Genomic DNA, 21,914 nt, shown 5'->3' on the forward strand with positions numbered 1-21,914 from the left:
ACAAAACACAAGTTCTAATTCCATGGAACAGCAGAAAGCTCAAAGTCACATTACTGACATTTTTTAATGTTTGGGGTTCTCAAAAACATTAATTATTTTCTTCCTCTACGGTTTATCTATGGTGCCCAGAAACCATTGGCTTCCTGGAATTTTTATTAAGAATTCCACTTTCTTGCCATGTTTTTCAGATACTGTGGTCTCTGCCAATAAATTCTAATAAATTTTCACTTCTTTTCTTTCAATAACATCCTAGAGAATATGATTCAGACTCAAATTAATCACTGATCATGTTAATGGCTCCTAGGAGTTTACTTCCGATACTCCTTATTATATTAAATCAAACTTGATAGTGTGCTACATCATTGCTCAGCTGGGTTTTCATAAAAGCACTGGTATTTAATATGATTTATACCTGGCTTTCTGTTAATATCTTTGCTTATTGTGTGCTTTATTTTTAAAACAGACATTTCTAGCAAATGGGACCCCTTTAAAATATATCATACTCTTAAAATATCTTCAGGAAGCATTTTACAGTAAAATGTGTTACTTATTTTATATTATAGTCACATAATAGTGAACAGGAACAATTTATTTAATTTACAATCAAAATATTAATATTTTACTTGTAGTTTATCAGAAATATGTGTATCTATGTCTTGCTTTTCTAAAAGATCAATGATATGCCCAGATTGAGAAATTTAAAGTATTATGTATTTTTTTCAATGATTGTTGACTTAATTTCTTTACTACACTTTTAAGTGTATAATTCAGGGCTTTTTCATCTATTCAGTTAGGCAATGATCACAAATATCTAATTTTAGAAGATTTTCATGGCCCCAAAAGAAGCCATAAGCAGTCACTATCCATTACTCCTATTTCCGAGCCCCTGGCAACCACTAACCTATCATCTCTATGGATTTTCCTATTCTAGATCTTTCATATAAAGGGAATCAAATAATATGTCTTTTGTGACAGACTTCTTTCACTTAGCATAATGTTTGCAGGTTTCATCTATGTTGTAGCATAAAGTATTATATTTTTTAAAGCTTTGCAGCAAAGGGGCAGCTCTGGGAAAACCATTTGAAGCTTCTGCTGAAGATATAGCAAGCGTGGCAAGTTTCATTGAGACAAAGCTTGTTACATGCTATCTGCGGATGAGGAAGCCTGACCTTGCACTGAATCATGCACACAGGTAAAATGAAGTATTAATTAAACTGCAAGTGTTCTTGCCATATTTTATCTATTTAAATAAAAACAAAGACATATTTCTTTATGCTTAATTTATGTTAAACTGGGCACTCATAGAAGCCACAAAGGTCATCTCAAAACATAATGGAAGAAATAGATACATAAACAATTATTCATAATGTAGGGCAGAATATAAAGTCAGATTATTGTAGTAACAAATTACTAAGTGAAGAAAGGGAGTGAATAAATTAAGGGGGTTATGTCAAAACTCAATTCAGTGTTACAAAAATAAGTAATGAAAATGAATTTTAAAATTCACTTATAATCCAAATGTAAGAGACAGAAAGATGTTATAGTTCCTGAGGATGCAAGGATTAACTTTAATAGGTTCACTATTTTAGACTTAGAAACTTATGTTTTAAAATGAAGAGTGCTCTTTCAAGACCTTGAAAATTATTGAGGGAAGGATATGTAATGGTAAAGTGTAAAATGATCTTCCCTATTATGGTAGGATTAATTTTTGTATTCTTTTCCTTCTATTGTAAAATAACTTTTGCTACTGTTTCTAAGATGAACATTAAGTAAGAAATGCAAATCAATAGAGGTTAAACAGTCAATTCATACAATTAATAATGCACCAACTGAAATAAATCATTTTGTTGGGGTTGTCATATTGCAGAGCTGCAGAAGTCAATGCATATGATTCTAATATTAAAATGTTTTTAAAGATCTCAGATTTAAAAAGAGCCTGAAATATAATCAATAAATACATTTCTCAAAATAAATTAATTAATCAGGGTACTCAGTCTATAAATAGCTTGTAACTGTTAGTTATACACTGAGTGCAAAATTTTGCTTTTGTATTATTACCACATTGTTATGGTTGATACTAATCATGGATCAAAATTTAAATATTCCTTTTTTGCATTTATTTGCATTTGCTGAACATCCTTTAATTTTATGTAAATGTGAGGTCTACTGCATATCTTTAGGAGATTTGTTAACACAAAAATTAGCTTGAAACCATCATGTAACTTTGCTTCTGATAAAAATAAGTGCATATTTTGTCATCTAGAAGAGTACAAGAACCATAACTTTCTGGTTTTAAATTCAGGAAATGTACATTTTTAAATTAATGAGCTAAATACTACCATTTAAAATAAGTGATACAAAGACTCTGGAAACAACTATGAAAATATTTACTTCTAAAAACATATCAACAGTGACAAATATGGATAACATTTTTTACTTCAACCAAAAGTGATGTCTAAACTCACCAGCCAAATATATTCAACTCTGTGCTGCTTACTTATCAAACAAATGCTACTGTTATCAGTAGATATTTTCAACTTCATAAGACTGATATCTCATTATTAGTAACTTGTCCAGAATAGAAACCTGACTATAACTATTTTCCTGTCATATAAATATAATTTGATATGCATAATTGTAAAGATTCCAATGATGCATATCACTTCTTTTCGTTTTGTTTTAATGTTTTTCTGTGTGTATTATTTTTCAGTTGTGGTAATATTGGTTTACAACACTGTATATGATTCACAGGTAAAGGGTCACGCCTCTTGAGATGTATATTACAACACACAAAACTCTAAGGCATCCAGAGTCCTCCACCATAGTCCACTGGGCCCTTCCCACAGTTGCCCCCTAGCCCTAACCTCACCTTCTGGTGACTGCAAATCTCCAATCAGATTTCAGTTGTGTAGTTTTAGTACTTTGTTTTCTTTCTCTATGTTCCACATATGAGTGTAATCATCTGGTATTTGTCTTTCTCCTTCTGACTTATTTTAGTCAGCATAATCCCTTCCAGTTCCATCCATGTCAACACAAATGGAAAGGCTTATGTTTTTTAGAGCTGAGTAGTAATTTGTTGTGTGATATAAACCACATTTTTAATAAAATACTTATCTATCCTTGATCATTTAGGTTGTTTCCAGAATTTGGCAAATAGTATGTGACTTAGTACATAGTGCTGCAATGAATGCAAGAGTGCACATACCTTCAAATCAGTATTTTTCTATTCTTCAGGTAGATATCTAGGGATGGGATTGGTGGATCATAGAGTAGATGTGCTTTTAATGTTTTGAGGAACCTCTGTTATCCATTGGGTTGGGGCAGTCTACATTCCTACCATAAATATTTGAGAGGTCCAGTTTCTCAACATCCAGACCAATACTCATTACTGGTCTTTTTGATATGGGCCGTGCTCACAAATATGAGGTAACAGTGCATTGTGGTTTTGATTTGCAATTCCCTGATGACAAGTGATGATGAACATTTTTTTCAGGTATCAGCTGGCCTTGTGTATGTCTCCCTAGGATGTGTCTATTTAGCTGAATTTATTAAACAAGTATGTCTCTTATACCTTTTCCTCTTTATTCTTACACTTGGAGCCTTCATAGAAATTATGGCAATTTACTTGTACAGACAACCTTAAACTTTGTTCTTATGACCCCAGTATATTTTTAAATAATATTGAGGATCCTATCCAGTTTCTGTTTTAGATGAGTTATATGTAAAAATATTTACTACATGATGAGTTAAAGTGTAGAATTAAAAATATTTAGTTATTTAATCAACTAAAAGTAACAGTTACAAACATTGTGTTAAAATAAATACATATTTAATGAAAAACAACTATTTTCAAAACAGCACAAGAATAGGAGCATTATTTTGCATTTTTGCAAATCTCTCTAATGTCTGACATGATAAAAGAAAACTGGGTTTTTATATCTGAGTCTATATTCAGTCTGATGCAATGTGGTTGAAGTATATGAAGAAAATTTGGGCTGATATAAGACATACAGCTAGAAATGAAAGAGACTTTCCAGATAATCTTGACTATTCTTCTCTGAAACTGCATCAATACTTAAAGCGGTAGTTTCTTAAAGATTAATTACATACAGATTCTACAACAGTCTATAATATAAAAAGCCATTGTTCTTTCTTACACATTGCATGGATTGTTTACTTATGCATGAATTAGTAATATCATAAATTGGTTATTTGGGAAATATTGGTTCACCATTTTATGCAAATTTCTATAATATAAGAGTAGAATTTAAAAATCGTATTTGTTACAATCACCAATCTCATCAGAAGAGTCTTTAAGCCCTGGGTGACTGTCAAGCTCAAAGTGACAGGTAGAAGTTTTCCAAAATTCAAATTTTTGCTTGAAAGTTGAAACTTTTATCACTGACAGTAAATACTGTCAGCTGTGTTCCTTTAAGTGACAAGCACACTTATTTCATTTTTGAGGCATGCCTGCCAAATTCCAAGTCTGATAATCATAGTTTATTAGTCATTGTTCCAAGCAAAACATGGTTTATCATGGAAGCAGAGATAAATCAGTTCACAAGTGCAAACAATGGCACAAGTGTTTTACCTTGAAACAGCCATCATAATTTGGTAGGCAGCAAAGTTGTGCTTTGTACATATTCCCCACCATGTCATGCCAAATATTAAAAGAAAAGGACTGGGATTAATACTTGGGGGGGTTAATGGTAATGGTAAACAACACTCTATTATCAATGGCATGATTCCTGCAAAGAAACCATCATTTTACCTACCATGACTTTTGCAATATTATGCAAATGTCAACACAGTGAATAAGGAAAATAATATGTTAAGATGATTATTTAGAGTAATAATGATGTGTCTATATATCCTTGGGAATCTGCAGGTCACACTTTGAGAACCACTATACCAGTTGATAGCATCCTAAGAGGCCTCCCAGCTTTTCTATCTCCCATCTTTCTTTAGAATAGTTGCAGTGACTGTCTTTTTAGAAATGTTCACATCTGTGCTTGCTTAGTAAACCCTGAAGCATTAGCAATTATTCCATAAAATTAAATATTTAACTAATGAACAGATTTTTAATAGGCTCCTACCTTCTGCTATGATCAATTTATATCTTAAGCAAGCAAATTTAGATGGCAGTTTTTAATATGGTTTAACATCCTCTATCACGAAGTTGTTTGAAGGCCACTCTCTTCTGGTTTAGATTTTCTACCTCTATTCCCTAAATGAGACCATTTCAAAGTGCAGCTCAAAACTCACCTCTTTCTGATTTATTCAAATGTTTTACATTTTCTTACCATTGTAGAACTCGTCCTCAAAATATTTTGGTTTTTTTTCCATCTCCTTTGTAGGCCTCTCATAGTTTAACTATTGCAAGTTTCAATTTGGTTATGGTTGACTAAATATATATATATTTTTTTTAAATTTTTCACAATTATGCTAGTACTTTCTTTTTTTTTTTTTAATAAATTTTATTGTTATATTCCCCATACAATTGCAGCCCCCCATTCTGACCCCAATCCCTCCCCTCCCGCCCCCGCCCCCCTAAAAGTGTCTCTGGTTCATAGTTTTTTGTTGATTTTGATTTTCACTTTCTTATAGTTATTCATTTTCCTGGTCCATTATTTAAGTTTTCTAGATTCCTGCTATGAGTGAGACCATCCGGTATTTTTCTTTTTCTTTTTGGCTTATTTCGCTGAGCATGATCCCTTCCAGCGCCATCCATGTTGCAGCAAATTGCATGTGTTTATCTTTTTTGAATGCTGAGTAATATTCCATGGTATATATGTACCACATCTTCTTGATCCAGTCATCTATTTTTGGGCATTTGGGTTGTTTCCAAAGCTTAGCTATTGTAAACAGTGCTGCTATAAACATAGGGGTGCAGGTGTTCTTTGGAATTGATGTTTCTGTGTCCTTTGGGTAAATACCTAGGAGTGGAATTGCTGGGTCATATGGAAGCTCTATGTTTAGTAGGTCCAGAAATCTCCACACAGCTTTCCACAGTGGTTGGACCAGTTTGCACTCCCACCAACAGTGCAGAAGAGTTCCTTTTTCTCCACACCCTTGCCAACATTTGTTGTTGCTAGTTTTTTTAATATGTGCCATTCTCACTGGTGTAAGATGGTATCTCATGGTAGTTTTGATTTGCATTTCCCTGATGACAAGTGATGTTGAACATTTTTTCATATGCCTGTTGGCCATTTGCATTTCCTCTTCAGAGAAGTTTCTTTTAAGCTCTTCTGCCCATTTTTTGACTGGATTATTTTCTTTGTTGTTGTTGAGTCTCATCAGCTCTTTGCAGATATTTGTGATCAGTCCTTTATCATTAGTGTTGGGTGCAAAAATGTTCTCCCAGTTGGTGGGGTTTCTCTTTGTTTTTGTTATTGTCTCTTTTGCTGTGTAAAAGCTCTTTAATTTGATGTAGTCCCAGCTGTTTATCTTTGCCTTCACTATCACTGCTTTGGGTGATGTGTCTGTAAAGATGTCTTTGATGTGCAAATCACGTAGTGTTTCGCCTATATTTCCTTCTATATATTTTATGGTTTCAGGTCTTATGTCTAGTTCTTTAATCCATTTTGAGTTGATTTTTGTGTATGGTGTGAGGTGGTGGTCAAGCTTCATTCTTTTGCATGTAGCGACCCAGTTTTCCCAGCACCATTTATTGAACAAACTTTCTTTGCTCCAATGCATAGTCTTTGCTCCTTTGTCAAAGATTAGTTGACCATAAATCTGTGGGTTTATTTCTGGATTTTCTATTCGATTCCATTGGTCTGTATGTCTGTTCTTGTTCCAATACCATGCAGTTTTGATGATTATGGCTTTGTAGTATAGTTTGAAGTCTGGGAGTCTGATGCCTCCATTCCCTTCTTTTTTTTTCAGGAGAGCTTTGGCTATTCGGGGTTTTTTGTGATTCCATATGAATTTCATCAATAATTGTTCTATTTCTTTGAAGAATGACATTGAAATTTTGATTGGAATAGCATTGAATCTGTATATTGCTTTTGGAAGGATGGCCATTTTAATAATGTTTATTCTTCCAATCCATGAGCATGGGATGTCTCTCCATTTCTTTGTGTCTTCTTCTATTTCTTTTAACAGTGTTTTATAGTTTTCTTTGTATAGGTCCTTTACCTCTTTTGTTAGATTTATTCCCAAATATTTGATTTTTTTTGTTTCAATAACAAAAGGGATGGTCTTTTTGATTTCTTCTTCTTCAGATTTATTGTTTGTGTATAGGAAGGCTACTGACTTTTGCGTGTTGATTTTGTATCCTGCCACTTTACTGAACTGATTGATGAGTTGAATTAGCTTTTCTGTGGAGTTTTTGGGGTTCTCTATGTATAATATCATATCGTCTGCAAATAGTGATAGTTTGACTTCTTCTTTTCCTATTTGGATTCCTTGGATGTCTTTCTCTTGTCTTATTGCCCTGGCTAGGACTTCCAGTATTATATTGAAAAGCAATGGTGAGAGTGGACATCCTTGTCTTCTTCCAGATCTTAATGGAATTGCTTTCAGCTTTTCACCATTGAGAATGATACTGGCTGTTGGCTTGTCATAGATGGCCTTTATGATGTTGAGGTATGTTCCTTGTATCCCAAGAACTTCAAGGGCTTTTATCATGAATGGGTGTTGCACTTTGTCGAAAGCTTTCTCAGCATCTATTGATATTATCATATGGTTTTTATATTTCTTTTTGTTGATGTGTTGGATAACGTTGATTGATTTTCGGATGTTAAACCATCCTTGTGCCCCTGGAATGAATCCAACTTGGTCGTGGTGAATTATCTTATGGATACATTGTTGGATTCTGATAGCTAAAATTTTATTGAGGATTTTTGCATCAGTGTTCATTAGGGAGATTGGCCTGTAGTTTTCCTTTTTTGTGTTGTCCTTGTTCGGTTTTGGTATTAGTGTAATGTTGGCTTCATAGAACGTGTTTGGTATTGTCCCTTCCTTCTCAATTTTTTGGAAGAGTTTGTGAAGGATAGGCACTAATTCGTCTCTGAATGTTTGGTAGAATTCATTTGTAAATCCATCAGGTCCTGGGCTTTTGTTTTTGGGGAGGTTTTTGATTACCATTTCAATTTCGCTAATTGTAATTGGTCTGTTTAGGTGTTCTATTTCTTCTTTATCTAGCTTTGGGTGATTGTAGAGTTGTAGGAATTTGTCCATCTCCTCTAGATTGTTGAACTTGTTTCCATATAACTGTTCATAGTAGTTACTGATTATTCTTTTGATTTCTGCTGTGTCCGTTGTGATTTCTCCTCTTTCATTGATGATCCTGTTTATTTGTGCTTTCTCCCTTTTTTCCTTTGTGAGCCTGGCTAGGGGGTTGTCTATTTTATTGATTTTTTCAAAGAACCAGCTCTTGGTTTCATTGATCTTTTGGATTGTTTTTTTAGTTTCAATTTCATTTATTTCTGCTTTGGTTTTTATTATTTCTTTTCTTCTACTGGTTTTGGGGTTTTCTTGTTGTTCTTTTTCTAGATCTTTGAGCTTCGAGATTAGGTTGTTTCTTTGCGTTCTTTCTTGTTTCTTGATGTGAGCTTCTATTGCTATATATTTTCCTCTTATTACTGCTTTTGCTGCATCCCATACATTTAGGATATTGGTGTCCTCCTTGTCGTTCAATTCAAAAAATTTTTTAATTTCTTCTTTGATCTCCTCATTAGTCCAATGGTCTTCCAGTAGTGTGGTTTTTAATCTCCATGAGGTAGGAAAGTTCCTTGCCTTCTTTTTATGGTTTATTTCTAGTTTGATGCCTTCATGGTCAGAAAAGATGGTTGATATGATTTCAATCTTGGTGTATCTGTTGATGTTTGTCTTGTGCCCCAGTATGTGATCGATCCTGGAGAATGATCCGTGTGCGCTTGAGAAAAATGTGTACTCCGTTTTTTTGGGGTTTAGTGTTCTATAGATGTCTGTTAAGCCCAATTGCTCTAGGTCTTTATTTAGAGCTTTGGTTTCTTTACTTATTTTTTGTCTTGTTGATCTATCCATTGTTGATAGTGGTGTGTTGAAGTCTCCCACTACGTATGTGTTTTCTCTGATGTCTGTTTTCAGAGAGGACAACAGTTGTCTGATATATTTTGGTGCTCCTTCATTTGGTGAGTATATGTTAATGAGTGTTATTTCTTCTTGAAGTATTGTCCCCTTGATCATAATGTAGTGACCATTGGGGTCTCTTTTTATCTTTTTGAGTTTGAAATCTGTTTTATCTGATATAAGTATAGCTGTTCCTGCTTTCTTTTTTGGTCCATTTGCTTGTAGGATTGTTTTCCATCCTTTAACTTTGAGCCTATTTTTATCTTTTGTAGCTAAATGTGTTTCCTGGAGACAGCAAAAGGTTGGGTTTTGTTTCTTAATCCAGGCTGCAACTCTGTGTCTTTTTATTGAAGAGTTTAGTCCATTTACATTTAGAGTTAATATTGATATGTTAACATCTGTATTTGCCATTGTGTTTGTCTTTCCTTTGATTTTATTTATTTATTCTTTTAATAACTTTTTTTTTTTTGGCCTTCTTTCATTGTTATTCGTCGCTCTGAGGTTCTGGCTTTAGGACTCCTTGTAGTATTTTTTGGAGTGGGGGTTTAGTTGCAATGAAATTCCGGAGTTTCTGTTTGTCTGGGAAGGTCCATATTCTTTCTTCAAAGAGGAAGGAGAGCTTTGCGGGATAGAGTATTCTTGGTTGGCATCTGTTTTCTTGGAGTCTGTTGACTATGTCCCTCCACTCTCTCCTTGCCCGTAGTGTTTCTTCGGAGAAGTCTGATGTCAGCCTGATTGGTTTTCCTTTGAATGTTATCTGTTTCTTCCCTCTTGCCAGCTTCATTATTTTTTCCTTGTCCTGGATTCTTGGGAGCTTTACTATTATGTGTCTTGCTGTATTTTTTCTTTCGTCGTGGAAGTTTGGTGTTCTTCTTGCTTCTTGTATATCAATTTTCAGCTCCTTCTTCACATTTGGGAAGTTCTCTTCAATTATCTCTTTGAATATTTTCTCTGTTCCTACATCTCTCTCCTCTTCTTCTGGTATTCCTATAACTCTTATATTTCCTTTCCTCATGGAGTCAGATAGTTCCCGAAGTCTTTCTTCGTTCTTTTTCCTTCGTACTTCTCTTTCCTTCTCTGTTTTGGTTCTTTTTATTTCTGTGTCTTCAAGATTACTTATTCGTTCTTCCATTTCATCTATTCTGCTTTCATTGCTTTTCCCAGAATTCTTTAGTTCTTCCATTAATTCTTTGATCTCCTGCATTTCTTTTACTTCCCTCTTTAGGGACTCAATTTCTTTCTTCTGACCATTGTTTTCCCTCTCTAGGGACTCAATTGCATTCTTCTGATCGTTGATTATTTTTCCCTTATCATTGTTTTCCTTTATGACTTCTGTCAGTTTTTTAATCACGGCAATTTTAAATTCTCTTTCTGGAAGGCTCAGAAATTCTTCCAAGTTATTGTCGTTGCAATCTGGGGGCTGGCTTTCTTTTTGTGGTGTGCTTTTTCTCTGGAGAGTTGCTAGGTTGCGTGTGGTTCTTCTCCTCCCTACTGTCTGTTTTCTAATTTGCCGTATGCGTTGGGATACTGTGTTGTTGGGACTTGCCAGCATCTTGGGTGGGCTTCTCTGTTCCCCTCTGGTTCTTCCAGGAGTCATCTGTCAGTTTCAAGCAGCCTTTACTGGAGAAAGGTCCCTGTTCTAAAATGCCGATGTGGGGACACACTCCCCTGTGCGCCTGGTCTGCCCCGGCGGTGGGTTCCTGCTCCCCTCTGGGCTTGGACTGCAGGCCAGAGGGGGTCTGGCGTGGGCGAACTTCCCCTGCTCACCTCTGGCTCCTGAGGAAGCCTTCTGCAGGTAGTCTTTACTGAAGAAATGTCCCTGTTCTAAAATGGTGATGTGGGACACACTCCCTGCGCTTCTGGTCTCAGGCACACTATTCTGCGCGCCTGGTCTGCCCCGGCTGTGGGTGCTCGCTCTCCCTGTGGGCTCAGACTACTTGTTCAGAAGGGGCCCGGTGTGGGCTAACTCCCCAGCTGGCCACTAGCTCCTTCAGTAGCCTGTGCTGGGGTCAAGTCACTAGGTGGCACCAGAGATCTCTCCTAGAGCCCTTGGGGAGCTGATTTTCCACCCCGTGGGACAGGGAGCAGAGCGGGGATGGTAGGGTACACCTCAACGGCTTTGGGGTGCTGTGTCTGCCTTGTGCCCCACCGTCGTGGGGAACCCACGCCCCTAATTTCGTGCCCCGGGTCTCAGTTCCAAAGCCCTCAGTTCCAGGATGCGGGCTGTAGCCCAGATCAGTGGCGCGGGAATGGCGCCTTTTGAATCCCGCTCCCCTGCCTGGGCGCCTTGTTCCTGCTCACTCAGGGAGGGCCTCCGCCTGGGTCTCAGTTCCAAAGCCCTCAGTTCCAGGACGCGGGCTGTAGCCCAGATCAGTGGCGCGGGAATGGCGCCTTTTGAATCCCGCTCCCCTGCCTGGGCACCTTGTTCCTGCTCACTCAGGGAGGGCCTCCGCCGTCTCCCCGCAAGCCTAGGTCGCAGGCGCAGGGCCCTGGGCAGCTGCAATCCGAGCGCCGCTTTCGCGCAAGCTTACCGGGCGGCCGGGGCTGTGTGCTGGTGCTGGTCTCCTCCTGGGGGGCGGGGCTCTCTTTAATGGCGCCTGGAGCTCACCTCCGTGGCGGATCCTGCAGGGTTCGCCTCAGCTCCCGTTCACGGGGTGTGGTGGCTGAAATAGTTCCTTTCCACTCACAGTCCCACTTGCTGCATCCGTTTTTCTTGTTGGGCGTTTTGGTTTGTTGTTTCCCTCGTCTCTGCCGGTCGGAGAGTGCCGCCTCTGTGGGCGGGGGAGGGGAGCAGGGTTCTGCGCTTCCCTCCCTTCTCGTCCTCTTTTATGGCAACTTTCTTCTTCGGGCAGTTTGCTGGAGTCGTCCGTTTATCTTCCGTGTCCCAGTTCTCACTGGGACCTGCCGCTTTTCCTCCCTATTAACTTTTTTTAATGGGAGATCTTACTCGCAGCGTCTCCTCGCCGCCATGTTGCTCCGCCCCTCACTCTATGCTAGTACTTTCATTTATAGCATAGTATTTAACATAGATTTTTTTTAAAGATTTATTTATTTATTTATACAAGCACTGGGTACAGTCAGAAACTCAGGTGGGTGAGAGAATTCACCAGAGCCAAAGCGGGGAACAGAACAGGCAGACTGATGAAGAAATACACTACTGAGGGGAGCAGCAGGCAGCAGGAGAGGTCTGCGTGCCATATGGGACCCTCGCCGGCGGCCGGGGATCGAACCGGTGCTGCAGAGGCTGCGGGCAGCTTCGCAGCCCAGCGCTCAACCGCTGCACCACCAGGGGAGGCCCTAACATAGATTTTTTAAATGAAAGAGGCACAATATTTGTTGCTATCATTCACAGAAATAGCAGCAATTTTTAAAATATCTGAAAAATTATTTATTTCCAATATGATACTTTCTTTGGTAAAAGTCACAACAGGTTGCAACTCAGTACTTCAGTTTTGAGGCAAAGAAAATAGGTTGTCAAAACTGGAGATTTAGTAATCTTTGTTAATTTAGTAATCTTTGTTAATCTTTGTTAGTGTGACCTGCAGATTCCCAAGGATATATAGACACATCATTATTACTCTTAATAATGCAAAGAAAAGAGATTGTCAAAACTGAAGATTTAGTAATCTTTGTTAATGAAGAAAAGCTTAATAAACAAAAATATCCTTTGTATTCTAAAGAGAAACCACTAATTTCCCATTCATAGTATCAGTGATTAGTAGACCTCCCTAACTGGAATCATTTTGAATAATGGTATTTTTGTCTATAACTACTGAATCCAACACTGAAGACTTTATCCATAATCAAAATATATTTTCAACTCAAATTTTCATTAAACTTGAAAGCTACAGCATATAATTTCATTATTTAGCCAAGTTGTACACTGTATACATAAACACTGTGCCCATTGTGCTGCAATCCTGCTAATCCTGTTAACTCAGCAAAAGAAGATCACAGACAATTGACAGAAGTCCAACTGCTTCATAAGGCAAAAGAATTTACCTAAATATTTCTCCTTTGACAGATGAGTTACAGAGAGCTTTAAAGTAGGTAAAAAAAAATTTTATCTGAATGCCATTTATTAACCTCTAAAAATGTTTTTAATACTTTTAATATTTGATAATAAACAAATGGTTTTAATTTTGTTATCAAAAATTCCTCTAGATTCATATATATATATGTATATATCCCATTTTATTATCTAGTGAAACTATATAGCAGAATCTACTATAATTTCGTTTCATTTTAAAGATTCTTACATAATTGTCCATTGAAACCAATATAGCAAAACAATAGACTATAAGTAGACATTTCTATACAATAGGACTACTCAAAATATTAGTGTAATTATGTATCCACTATTCTGGCTCTTTCGAATATGTACAGTGTCTGAAACAAAATTTACACTCAATAATTGTTGCTGAATGAATCATAAGTAATTTCTGGTAGGTTACAACAGAGGGCAATTTATTAACTGTACCTTTCAAAGTCATCTTTCTAAAATACATCCCACCTAAGAGACATAGAAAATAGAAAAAAAACGTGGTATTTTCATGCTGTTCTTGAACTACCTCTGCCACTACTCCACCCACCTCCCCCTCAGTATTATACAGAGAGATGAATAGGGCTTACATCTACATCTTTGGCTTCTGAGTCCTGATGGCTTTTCTACAAGAGAACTGATAGCCGGAATTTGGTTCACAGACTCTAAAGAAAGATAATAGGGTCAACCTGTATTCCTCTTTTAAGAGAAATGTCAAGAACAAAAAATGAAAATGTCAAAAGACAGGTTGATATACTGTATTACTTAAAGACTATTTTGTTGGGAGAACTGACCAAGTGATTTACTAACAGTGTTTACTAGACAGTCTTTGGATTACAATGTAGATGAAAAATAAATGGGAATTCATTTCATGTTTACTCTATCAAGGTATTTGACACATAGAGGGAAAAAATGCTTATAGACTTAAAACATGGGGATAATATTTTACCCTAGAACTAAAAAAGGCATACTTATAGTCAGTTATAAAAATTTACATTGTCTCAGTTCAGAATTCCTCTCCTGTAATGCAACCTACTACATATGAAAGTTGTCAGCTGGCCTTCTTTGCATTGCTATCTGAGTATTATAGCTCAGGGAAATAGTACTACTACTGTTATTGCTGTGAGTGAAAAACTCATTTGTGTCTGGCCCTGGGGGTTCATGTCTTTTTGAGCATCCATGAAATTATATCAGGCTACCTTGTTAGTTTACAAATAAGGCAAAACTCAGACTCTTCATGGTGCTCAGTATATTATAAGAGAATTTTGTGAATATACTTGAAAGTCATTTAGTCTAATCTTCCACTCAGTGAAGAAATTTTGCCTGACAGATGGCATTCTAAATACCACTTAAATGATTTCAGTAAAAGGAAGCTCTTTTCAAAGTCTGTTGTATCATTGGTTATTAAGCCCCTCCTTATGTTGAACTGAACTATTTATAACTTTATAATATTGGTTTTTGCCTGTCTTCATTTGGTATTTCATAGAATAATTATTCTATTTTCCACATGGCAGTTCTTTATATTCAAAACTACTTAGTCTCCACTAATCTCATTCAACTATATAAACATATAAATTTAATTCACACACTATGTTCTCCAGATGCAATGGACACTCTAGAAACACTCCAACATGGTGATGATTCTCACAGATGCTCAGAACTACAGATGGAGTCAAGAGATTAAAGCTTAGCGAGATGGTTATGGCACAATTTAGTGAAAATCTTATTTACTATTTGGACAAAATAACTATGCATGGTTTAACATAAAATTTCATATACAGATTGTTGTTTTTGTTTCCTTTTTAGCTATATCATATTGTCATATAAATTTAGCTTGTGATTAGTTTAAATATTCAGACCGTCCCTCCATGGTCACACTCAAGCTATGAATATATTTATAAAACTGATTTTTATAATATATACATAAGCTTTTTATTCTTAATCAGTCTAGAGCACTTTGAAAACTACTTCTGTTATCTGTTGATACTAGTTTCTTGCTCAACAAAATTTATGCAATCTGAAAATTTTATATACATAAAATCTTAGTCACTAATGGATATATTGTCACAAAAAGAGCAAAGAACACACTATTAGGTTACTTCTTTTACAATAACCAAGAACAAACTAACAGAATTGCTCAGTTGTTCAACTGGTTATGATCGACTGAATAATGCCGTTATCCAACATAAATGCCATCATCTTATACACAGGGATATCATGCTTGGTGAAATTAAAATATTCCACATCACTGGCATTCTTCAGCTCTACCAACTATTTATAAAAAATATGTCGACAATTTACTATTAGATTAAGATGAGTGCCATTCACAAAAATGAATCTGTACTAATTTGCTTTGCTAATAAACAAATAAGATAAAGGGAATAAGACTAAGTTGTCTTTGCTTAAATAAGAAATTTCTTCCCTATACCCTCATCTCACATAAAGCTAAAGCCCTATGCTCCTGAAAAAACTACATTCTCATTCACAATGTTAGGGGAGAAATATGGTTTCTGGTGAAGAAATCACAGCAAAACACTTTTGTCTCTTAGGGAATAGATTGGCTTCTACCGCCACTGAAAAAAGCTTAAATCCTAAATGGTCTACCCTAGGGAAGAGATATGAACTTTCCTCTTGAGCCCAGGAGAGATACTAAGAAAAGTTTTGATGTAACTAGGCAATGAATAATACTTTGTGATCAATCTAATAAAATTCATAAATTATGTGCATGCTGAAAGCTATAAAACATTTGTGACAAAAATTAAAAAGCCTAAAATATGGAGAAAAGTACCATACCAGGTGTTTATTGATCAGGAGACTCACTATTGTTCAGTCAATACACCTTAAATTTATATAGAGATTTATAAAAATTCTAGTGGATAATTTTACAAATTGACTATTTTCTAAAATTTAAATGGATAATGAAATGATATCAAAAAGCCCAGCCACTTTGGGAAAAATACAGGAAGGACATAAATTACCTGATGTAAAGATCTTTCATAAAACTCTTGCTCTTTCATAAAACATAGCATATATACCACAAAATGTGGTACTGGTATAAAGATAGGCACATAAATTGACATAAATGAATATACTGATCCCTACATATATAGTCAACTGATTTTTGTATAAAGATGTCAAGGAAATTCCATGAAGAGAAGCATAATCACTCTAAGTGGTGCTGGAAAGAGTACAGATATACATAAGCAAAAACATCTTGTCTTTCCCTTTACCACCATAAAGAAAAATCAATTCATACAGTTAATAGACATAAAATCTAAAAGTCAAAAATTTGAGGAAATGCAGAAGAAGAAAAATAATAACAAAGTAGAAATCAATAAAATTGAAAACAATAGCAAAAATCAACACAAACAAAATCACGTTCTTTGAAAAGTTAAATAGAAGTGATAAGTATCTAAACTGATTAACTAAGAGAATACCAATTACAAATATCAAAAAATAAAGAAGAGATATCACTACAGATCCCATAGATATTAAAAAGACACTATGTCCATGAGTTTGATAACCTTGATGAAATAGCCAAATTCTTAAAACTTTCTAAAATTCACTGAGTAGAATAAATGATCTGAATACTCTAATATCTCTTAAATAAACTTAATCAATGTTTAATGATCTTTCAAAACAGAATGCACCATTGTTTGGGGAATACTGCAAGATACTGAAGTAAAAACATATGCTAATCTTTACAGTCTCTTCCAAAAGACAGAACCAGAGAGAATATCTCCTGGCTCATTCTATGAAGTCAGTATTATCCTAAGCCAAAATAAGACAAAGAAATCACACAAAAAGAAAACTACAGAGCTTTATCTCCCATGAATTTATTTGCAAAATTCTGAACAAACATTAATCAAATTCAGCAATGTATATAATTACACAGAATGACCTAGTGGAATTTATCCCAGATGTACAATGATTCAGCATGTGAAAGTTAATGAAATCAATGGACTCAAAAGTTTTAAAAACTCACTTGACCATATTAAAAAATACAGAAAAAGCATTGGACAAAATACAAAACCCATTCATGATAAAAACTTGCAGCCACCTAGGAACAGAGGGGAAGTCTGCAAATTTATAAAGAACACCTAAAAAGCCTACAGACAACATCATACTTAATAATGATAAGCTTGAAGCTTTTCACCGAGGTCAGAAACAAGACAAGAAAGACCTCTCTCGTAACTGCCTTTCAATGTTTCTCAGATAACATGATCATCTTCGTAGAAATCCAAACAAATTGACCAGAAAAAAAAAAATCCTGGTAATAAATAATTAAAGCAAGACTAAAGAATACAAGATATGTTAATCTTGTATTAGATTAACATGTTAATATGTTAATATGTTAATGTTAATATGTTAACATATCTTGTATTCTTTTTTTTTTTTTTAAATAGAGGCATGTTTTATTTATTTATTTGTTTGGTTGGTTGTTCTGTTTACACATGCACTGGGTACAGTCAGAAGTGCGGGAGGGTGAGAGAATTCACCAGAGCCAGAGCGGGGAGCAGAGCAGGCAGAAGGACCAAAGTACACTGCTGAGGGGAGCAGCGGGCGGCAGGAGAGGTCTGCGCGCCATGTGGGACCCTCCTCTGGTGGCCGGGGAGCAGCCGGGGATCGAACCGGCGCCGCAGAGGCCGCGGGCAGCTTCTCAACCCAGCGCTCAACCGCTGCGCCACCGGGGAGGCCCCATATCTTGTATTCTTAAGGTAAATTTTTTCCAGTATGCAAAAATGAACAAGGGGAGTTTAAAATTAAAACACATTATATTTACTCTATTACCTCCCTCAAATTAAATAATAGGTATAAATCAAACAAAATATGTGTAAGACTTATATGAGGAAAACTACTAAACTCTAAACTAAAACTACTAAACTACTAAACTCTGATGAACAATTTCAAAGAGAAACCAAATAAATGGAGAGATAAACCATGTTCAATGATAGGCAAGACATAAATATGTCAAATTTTCATTTCTTCTCTCACTGATCTTTTGATCCTATTCATTCCCAATCTCAGCAAACTATTTTGTGTGTATCAATAAATTTATTTTAGCATTTTATGAAGCAAAAGACCCAGACTAGTCAATTTAATATTGAAAGAGATGGAAAAATTCAGAGGAACTGTATTACCCAACTTTGAGACTCATTATGAAGTTACAGTAATCAGATGGTATGAGATCATCTGTTCTGCTCAAGTTCCCAGAGGCAAGTTAAGCCACCTGAAGCAGTTAGGTACAGTCCAGTGTGAGGGACAACTGTTTTCCAGTTTTTCCAGATGAATATAAAATCCTCTTTCCATAAGACAAATGAAATGAGAAAAAAGAGCTCCAAAATGTGAAGTCACTTTCATAGGTACCAGGATTCTCGATGGTATTGAAATAATGCCACCACCCCCCGTCCAACACACACACATACACACAACAACACAGGTCTCACAACCTTCTGTAATACCACACACTCCACCCCAGACCAACAGAAGCCATATGACCTTCCACAGGACCCTATCAGTGCATGCCCAGACCAGAGAGACCCTGTCAGCATGTTGGGAAGGATGCCAGAGTAGCCAGAGACTTCATAACGTTCCAGAAGACACTGCCTGCACCCCTCTGGACCTGCAGAGCCTTCACAACTTTCTACAAAACCTGGCCAGTACTCACCCAGACTGGTAAAACCCTGTAACTGAACTGGGGAGAGTGGCAGAGGAATCAGGAGACAATGCCAGTCCCCAACATCCAAAAACACCCAGCCAGTGCCTGCCCAGACTAGCAGAGGCCTTGTGAACATCTGTGGAATCCTGCCAGCACCTATTTGGACCTACAGAGGCTTTGTTAGCTACCACAAGATCCTAGCCAGCACCTGCAAAGACTAATGAGATCTCAGACACACATAAGAGAGAGAGCCAGAGTGGCCAGAGGTTTTGTGATCTCCCATGAGACCTTGCTGGCTGCTTGCCCAGATAGCTGAGAACCCTGACCAGTGAGCAGGGAAGGAGTCATGTCCAGAGAAAACGCCACACACAGTAGCTGGGTTCCAAAGTTAATAATAGGTAGAAGGAGAAACCAAACAAATGGCAACATGAGTCCTCAAGAGAATAATACAATACAGAGAGGGAACAAATCTCCAGAATCCCAATTCACAGATATAGCAGCTATATTCTCCTTAGAAGATACAGAATTTAGAATGGCAGTGAAAAAGAAATTCAAAGAAATGTAAGAAAACTCAGAAAAACTGATGAATGTCCTAAGAAATAAAATCAAGTACTGGACATGGAAAATGAAGCTCAAAATAATATAAAATGGAGTTTCAGAATTTCAAATGAGAAATACAGGAGATAAGAATTCAAGAGAGGGCCTCCCTGGTGGTAAATTCAATGCTATCACCACCACAGCCCACATGATGCAGCAGACCTCTCCTGACTCGCCACTGCTCTCCTCAGCAGTGTATTTCAGTAGATCCGCCTGATCTGTTCCCTACTCCGTCTGTATCGAATCCTCTCATCCCCTGCACCTCTGGCCTACACTCTAGTTCTTCTATGCATAAATAAATAAATAAATCTTTAAAAATTTTCAGGAGAGGGCCTCCCCGGTGGCACAGTGGTTGAGCGCTGGGCTGCAAAGCTGCCTGCATCCTCTGCAGCGCCGGTTCGATCCCCGGCTGCTCCCCGGCCACTGGAGGAGGGTCCCACGTGGTGCGCAGACCTCTCCTGCCGCCCGCTGCTCCCCTCAGCAGTGTACTTCGGTCCTTCTGCCTGCTCTGCTCCCCGCTCTGGCTCTGGTGAATTCTCTCACCCTCCCGTGCTTCTGACTGTACCCAGTACTTGTATAAATAAATAAATAAATTTTAAAAAAAAATTTTAAAAATTTTTTTCAGGAGAAAGACATAGAAGTAGAATAGATGAAGTGGAACAATGAGTCAGTGTAGTTTGAAGAAGCAAATGTACAATGAACCTAGGTGGAGAAGAAAAGAGAGGAATGAAGTAAAAAAAAATAAAAGAAGAAGAAACACGCCAAGAACTATCTGACTCCATGAGAAAAGACATTAGAATAATGGGATTACCAGAGGGGGAAGCCAAAGAGAAAGAAACAGAAAATCTACTTAAAAATATAACAGAGGGCCTCCCCTGGTGGCGCAGCGGTTGAGCGCTGGGATGCAAGGCTGCCTGCAACCTCTGCAGCGCCGGTTCGTTCCCTGGCCGCAGGTGAGGGAACCACAATAAATAAATAAATAAAAATAACAGAGGAAAATGTCCTGAAAGAAAAAAGACAATAAATGTATAAATCTAGGAAGTTAACCTCCCATATACCTAGATAAAACAAGATCAACAAGACATAAAGTAGTAAAATTTCCAGGAGTTCAGAAGAAAGACTTTTCAAGCTGGCAATGGGGAAGACGTATATACTCCATAAAGTACCCTAATCAGGCTAACATCAGATTCCTCTGAAGAAACACTATGACCAAGGAGAGAATGGAATGATATGTTTTGAATACTTAAAGAGAAAAATTTTCAGCCAAGAATACTCTATCCTGCAAGACTCTTCTTCATATATGAGGAAAGAATAAAGGTACAGAGAAGAATTTCAGCACAAGAAGCGCAAGGATTTTGCAAACACTAAATCCACCCTTCCAAGAAATATTGAAAGAAGCCTATATATTGAAATTGAAGAGGAACACACACAATGAACTAAATAAGGAAATAGATTGACCCATAAAAATTAAGAATAAAATGGCACAATAGACTATAATACATCAAAAATCACTTTAAATGTAAATGGACTGAACTCACCAATTAGAGGACACAGAGCATTGATTAGCATCAGGAAACAGCACCCAGTCTTCTGCTATCTCCAGGAGATACACCTAAATTTCAAAGACATAGGTTCAAAATAAAGGTTTGGAAAAGAATTCTACAAGCAAATAGGTCTCTAAAGAAGGCAGGGATAGCCAGACTTATATCAAAGAAAATAGATGTGTTATATATACACAAGGTACTATTACTCAGCAATCAAAAAGATAAACTCATGCCATTTGTGGCAACATGGATAGAACTCAAAGAGATACTGTTAGGTGAAATAAATCAGAAGAAGAAAGATAAATACCAGACGGTGTCACTAATATGTGGAATATAAAGTAACTAAACTGATAGAGACAAGCTGAAAAACAAATCCTTGGATAGCTGCCTAAAGAACTGAAGCAGCAATGGGGTAGTTAGTTGGAGAGGGGTAAAAACAAAGAGGGAAGGAATCATAATGGTCTATGGTGATGGAATTTGGGAAAGTTGGTGGAGGGTGCACTATGGCTATAATACTTAATGGGGTATTCTGATACCTCAATTAAAATAATTTGTTTAAAAATAACACTGAAAAAAATAGTATGGTATTGTCAAGAAAAAATAGCAGGGCCTCCCCGGTGGTGCAGTGGTTGAGCGCCACACTGTGAAGCTGTCCACAGCCTTAGCAGCACTGGTTCAATTCCCCGCCGGCCAGGGAGAACCCTACATGGCACAGCACACCTCTCCTGTCTCGCCTGCTGCTTCCCTCAGCAGTGTATTTCAGTCAGTCTGCCTGTTCTGTTCCCCACTCTGTCTCTGGTGAATCCTCTCACCCCCATCCCACACCTCTGACCTGTACCCCAGTTCTTGTATACATAAATAAATAAATCTTTGAAAAAAAAAATGATGAGCCAAAGACCTTAACATACACCTCACCAAAGATATACAAACAGAAAATAAGAATAGGAACAGATATTTGATGTCAACTCATCAGGAAAAGACAAAACAACAATGCAATACAACTATAAACGATTGG

The 21,914-nt window shown here is 36.9% G+C and overlaps 1 protein-coding gene across 1 annotated transcript in view; it reads left to right on the plus strand.

Annotated features, from left to right (window-relative positions):
* The window catches only part of SPATA16 (spermatogenesis associated 16), a gene marked incomplete at its 3' end in the record, with an annotated part of 230,265 nt that overhangs the window by 54,861 nt on the left and 153,490 nt on the right, over window positions 1–21,914 (plus strand). Inside the window, exon 2 of the mRNA XM_084232360.1 lies at window positions 1,047–1,192. Within this exon, the coding sequence (XP_084088486.1) occupies window positions 1,047–1,192 (146 nt within the window). The remainder of the gene's footprint in view (window positions 1–1,046; window positions 1,193–21,914) is intronic.

This window comes from Talpa europaea, assembly GCF_964194135.1.
Source record: "Talpa europaea genome assembly, chromosome: 4".
Lineage (NCBI taxonomy): Eukaryota > Metazoa > Chordata > Mammalia > Eulipotyphla > Talpidae > Talpa > Talpa europaea.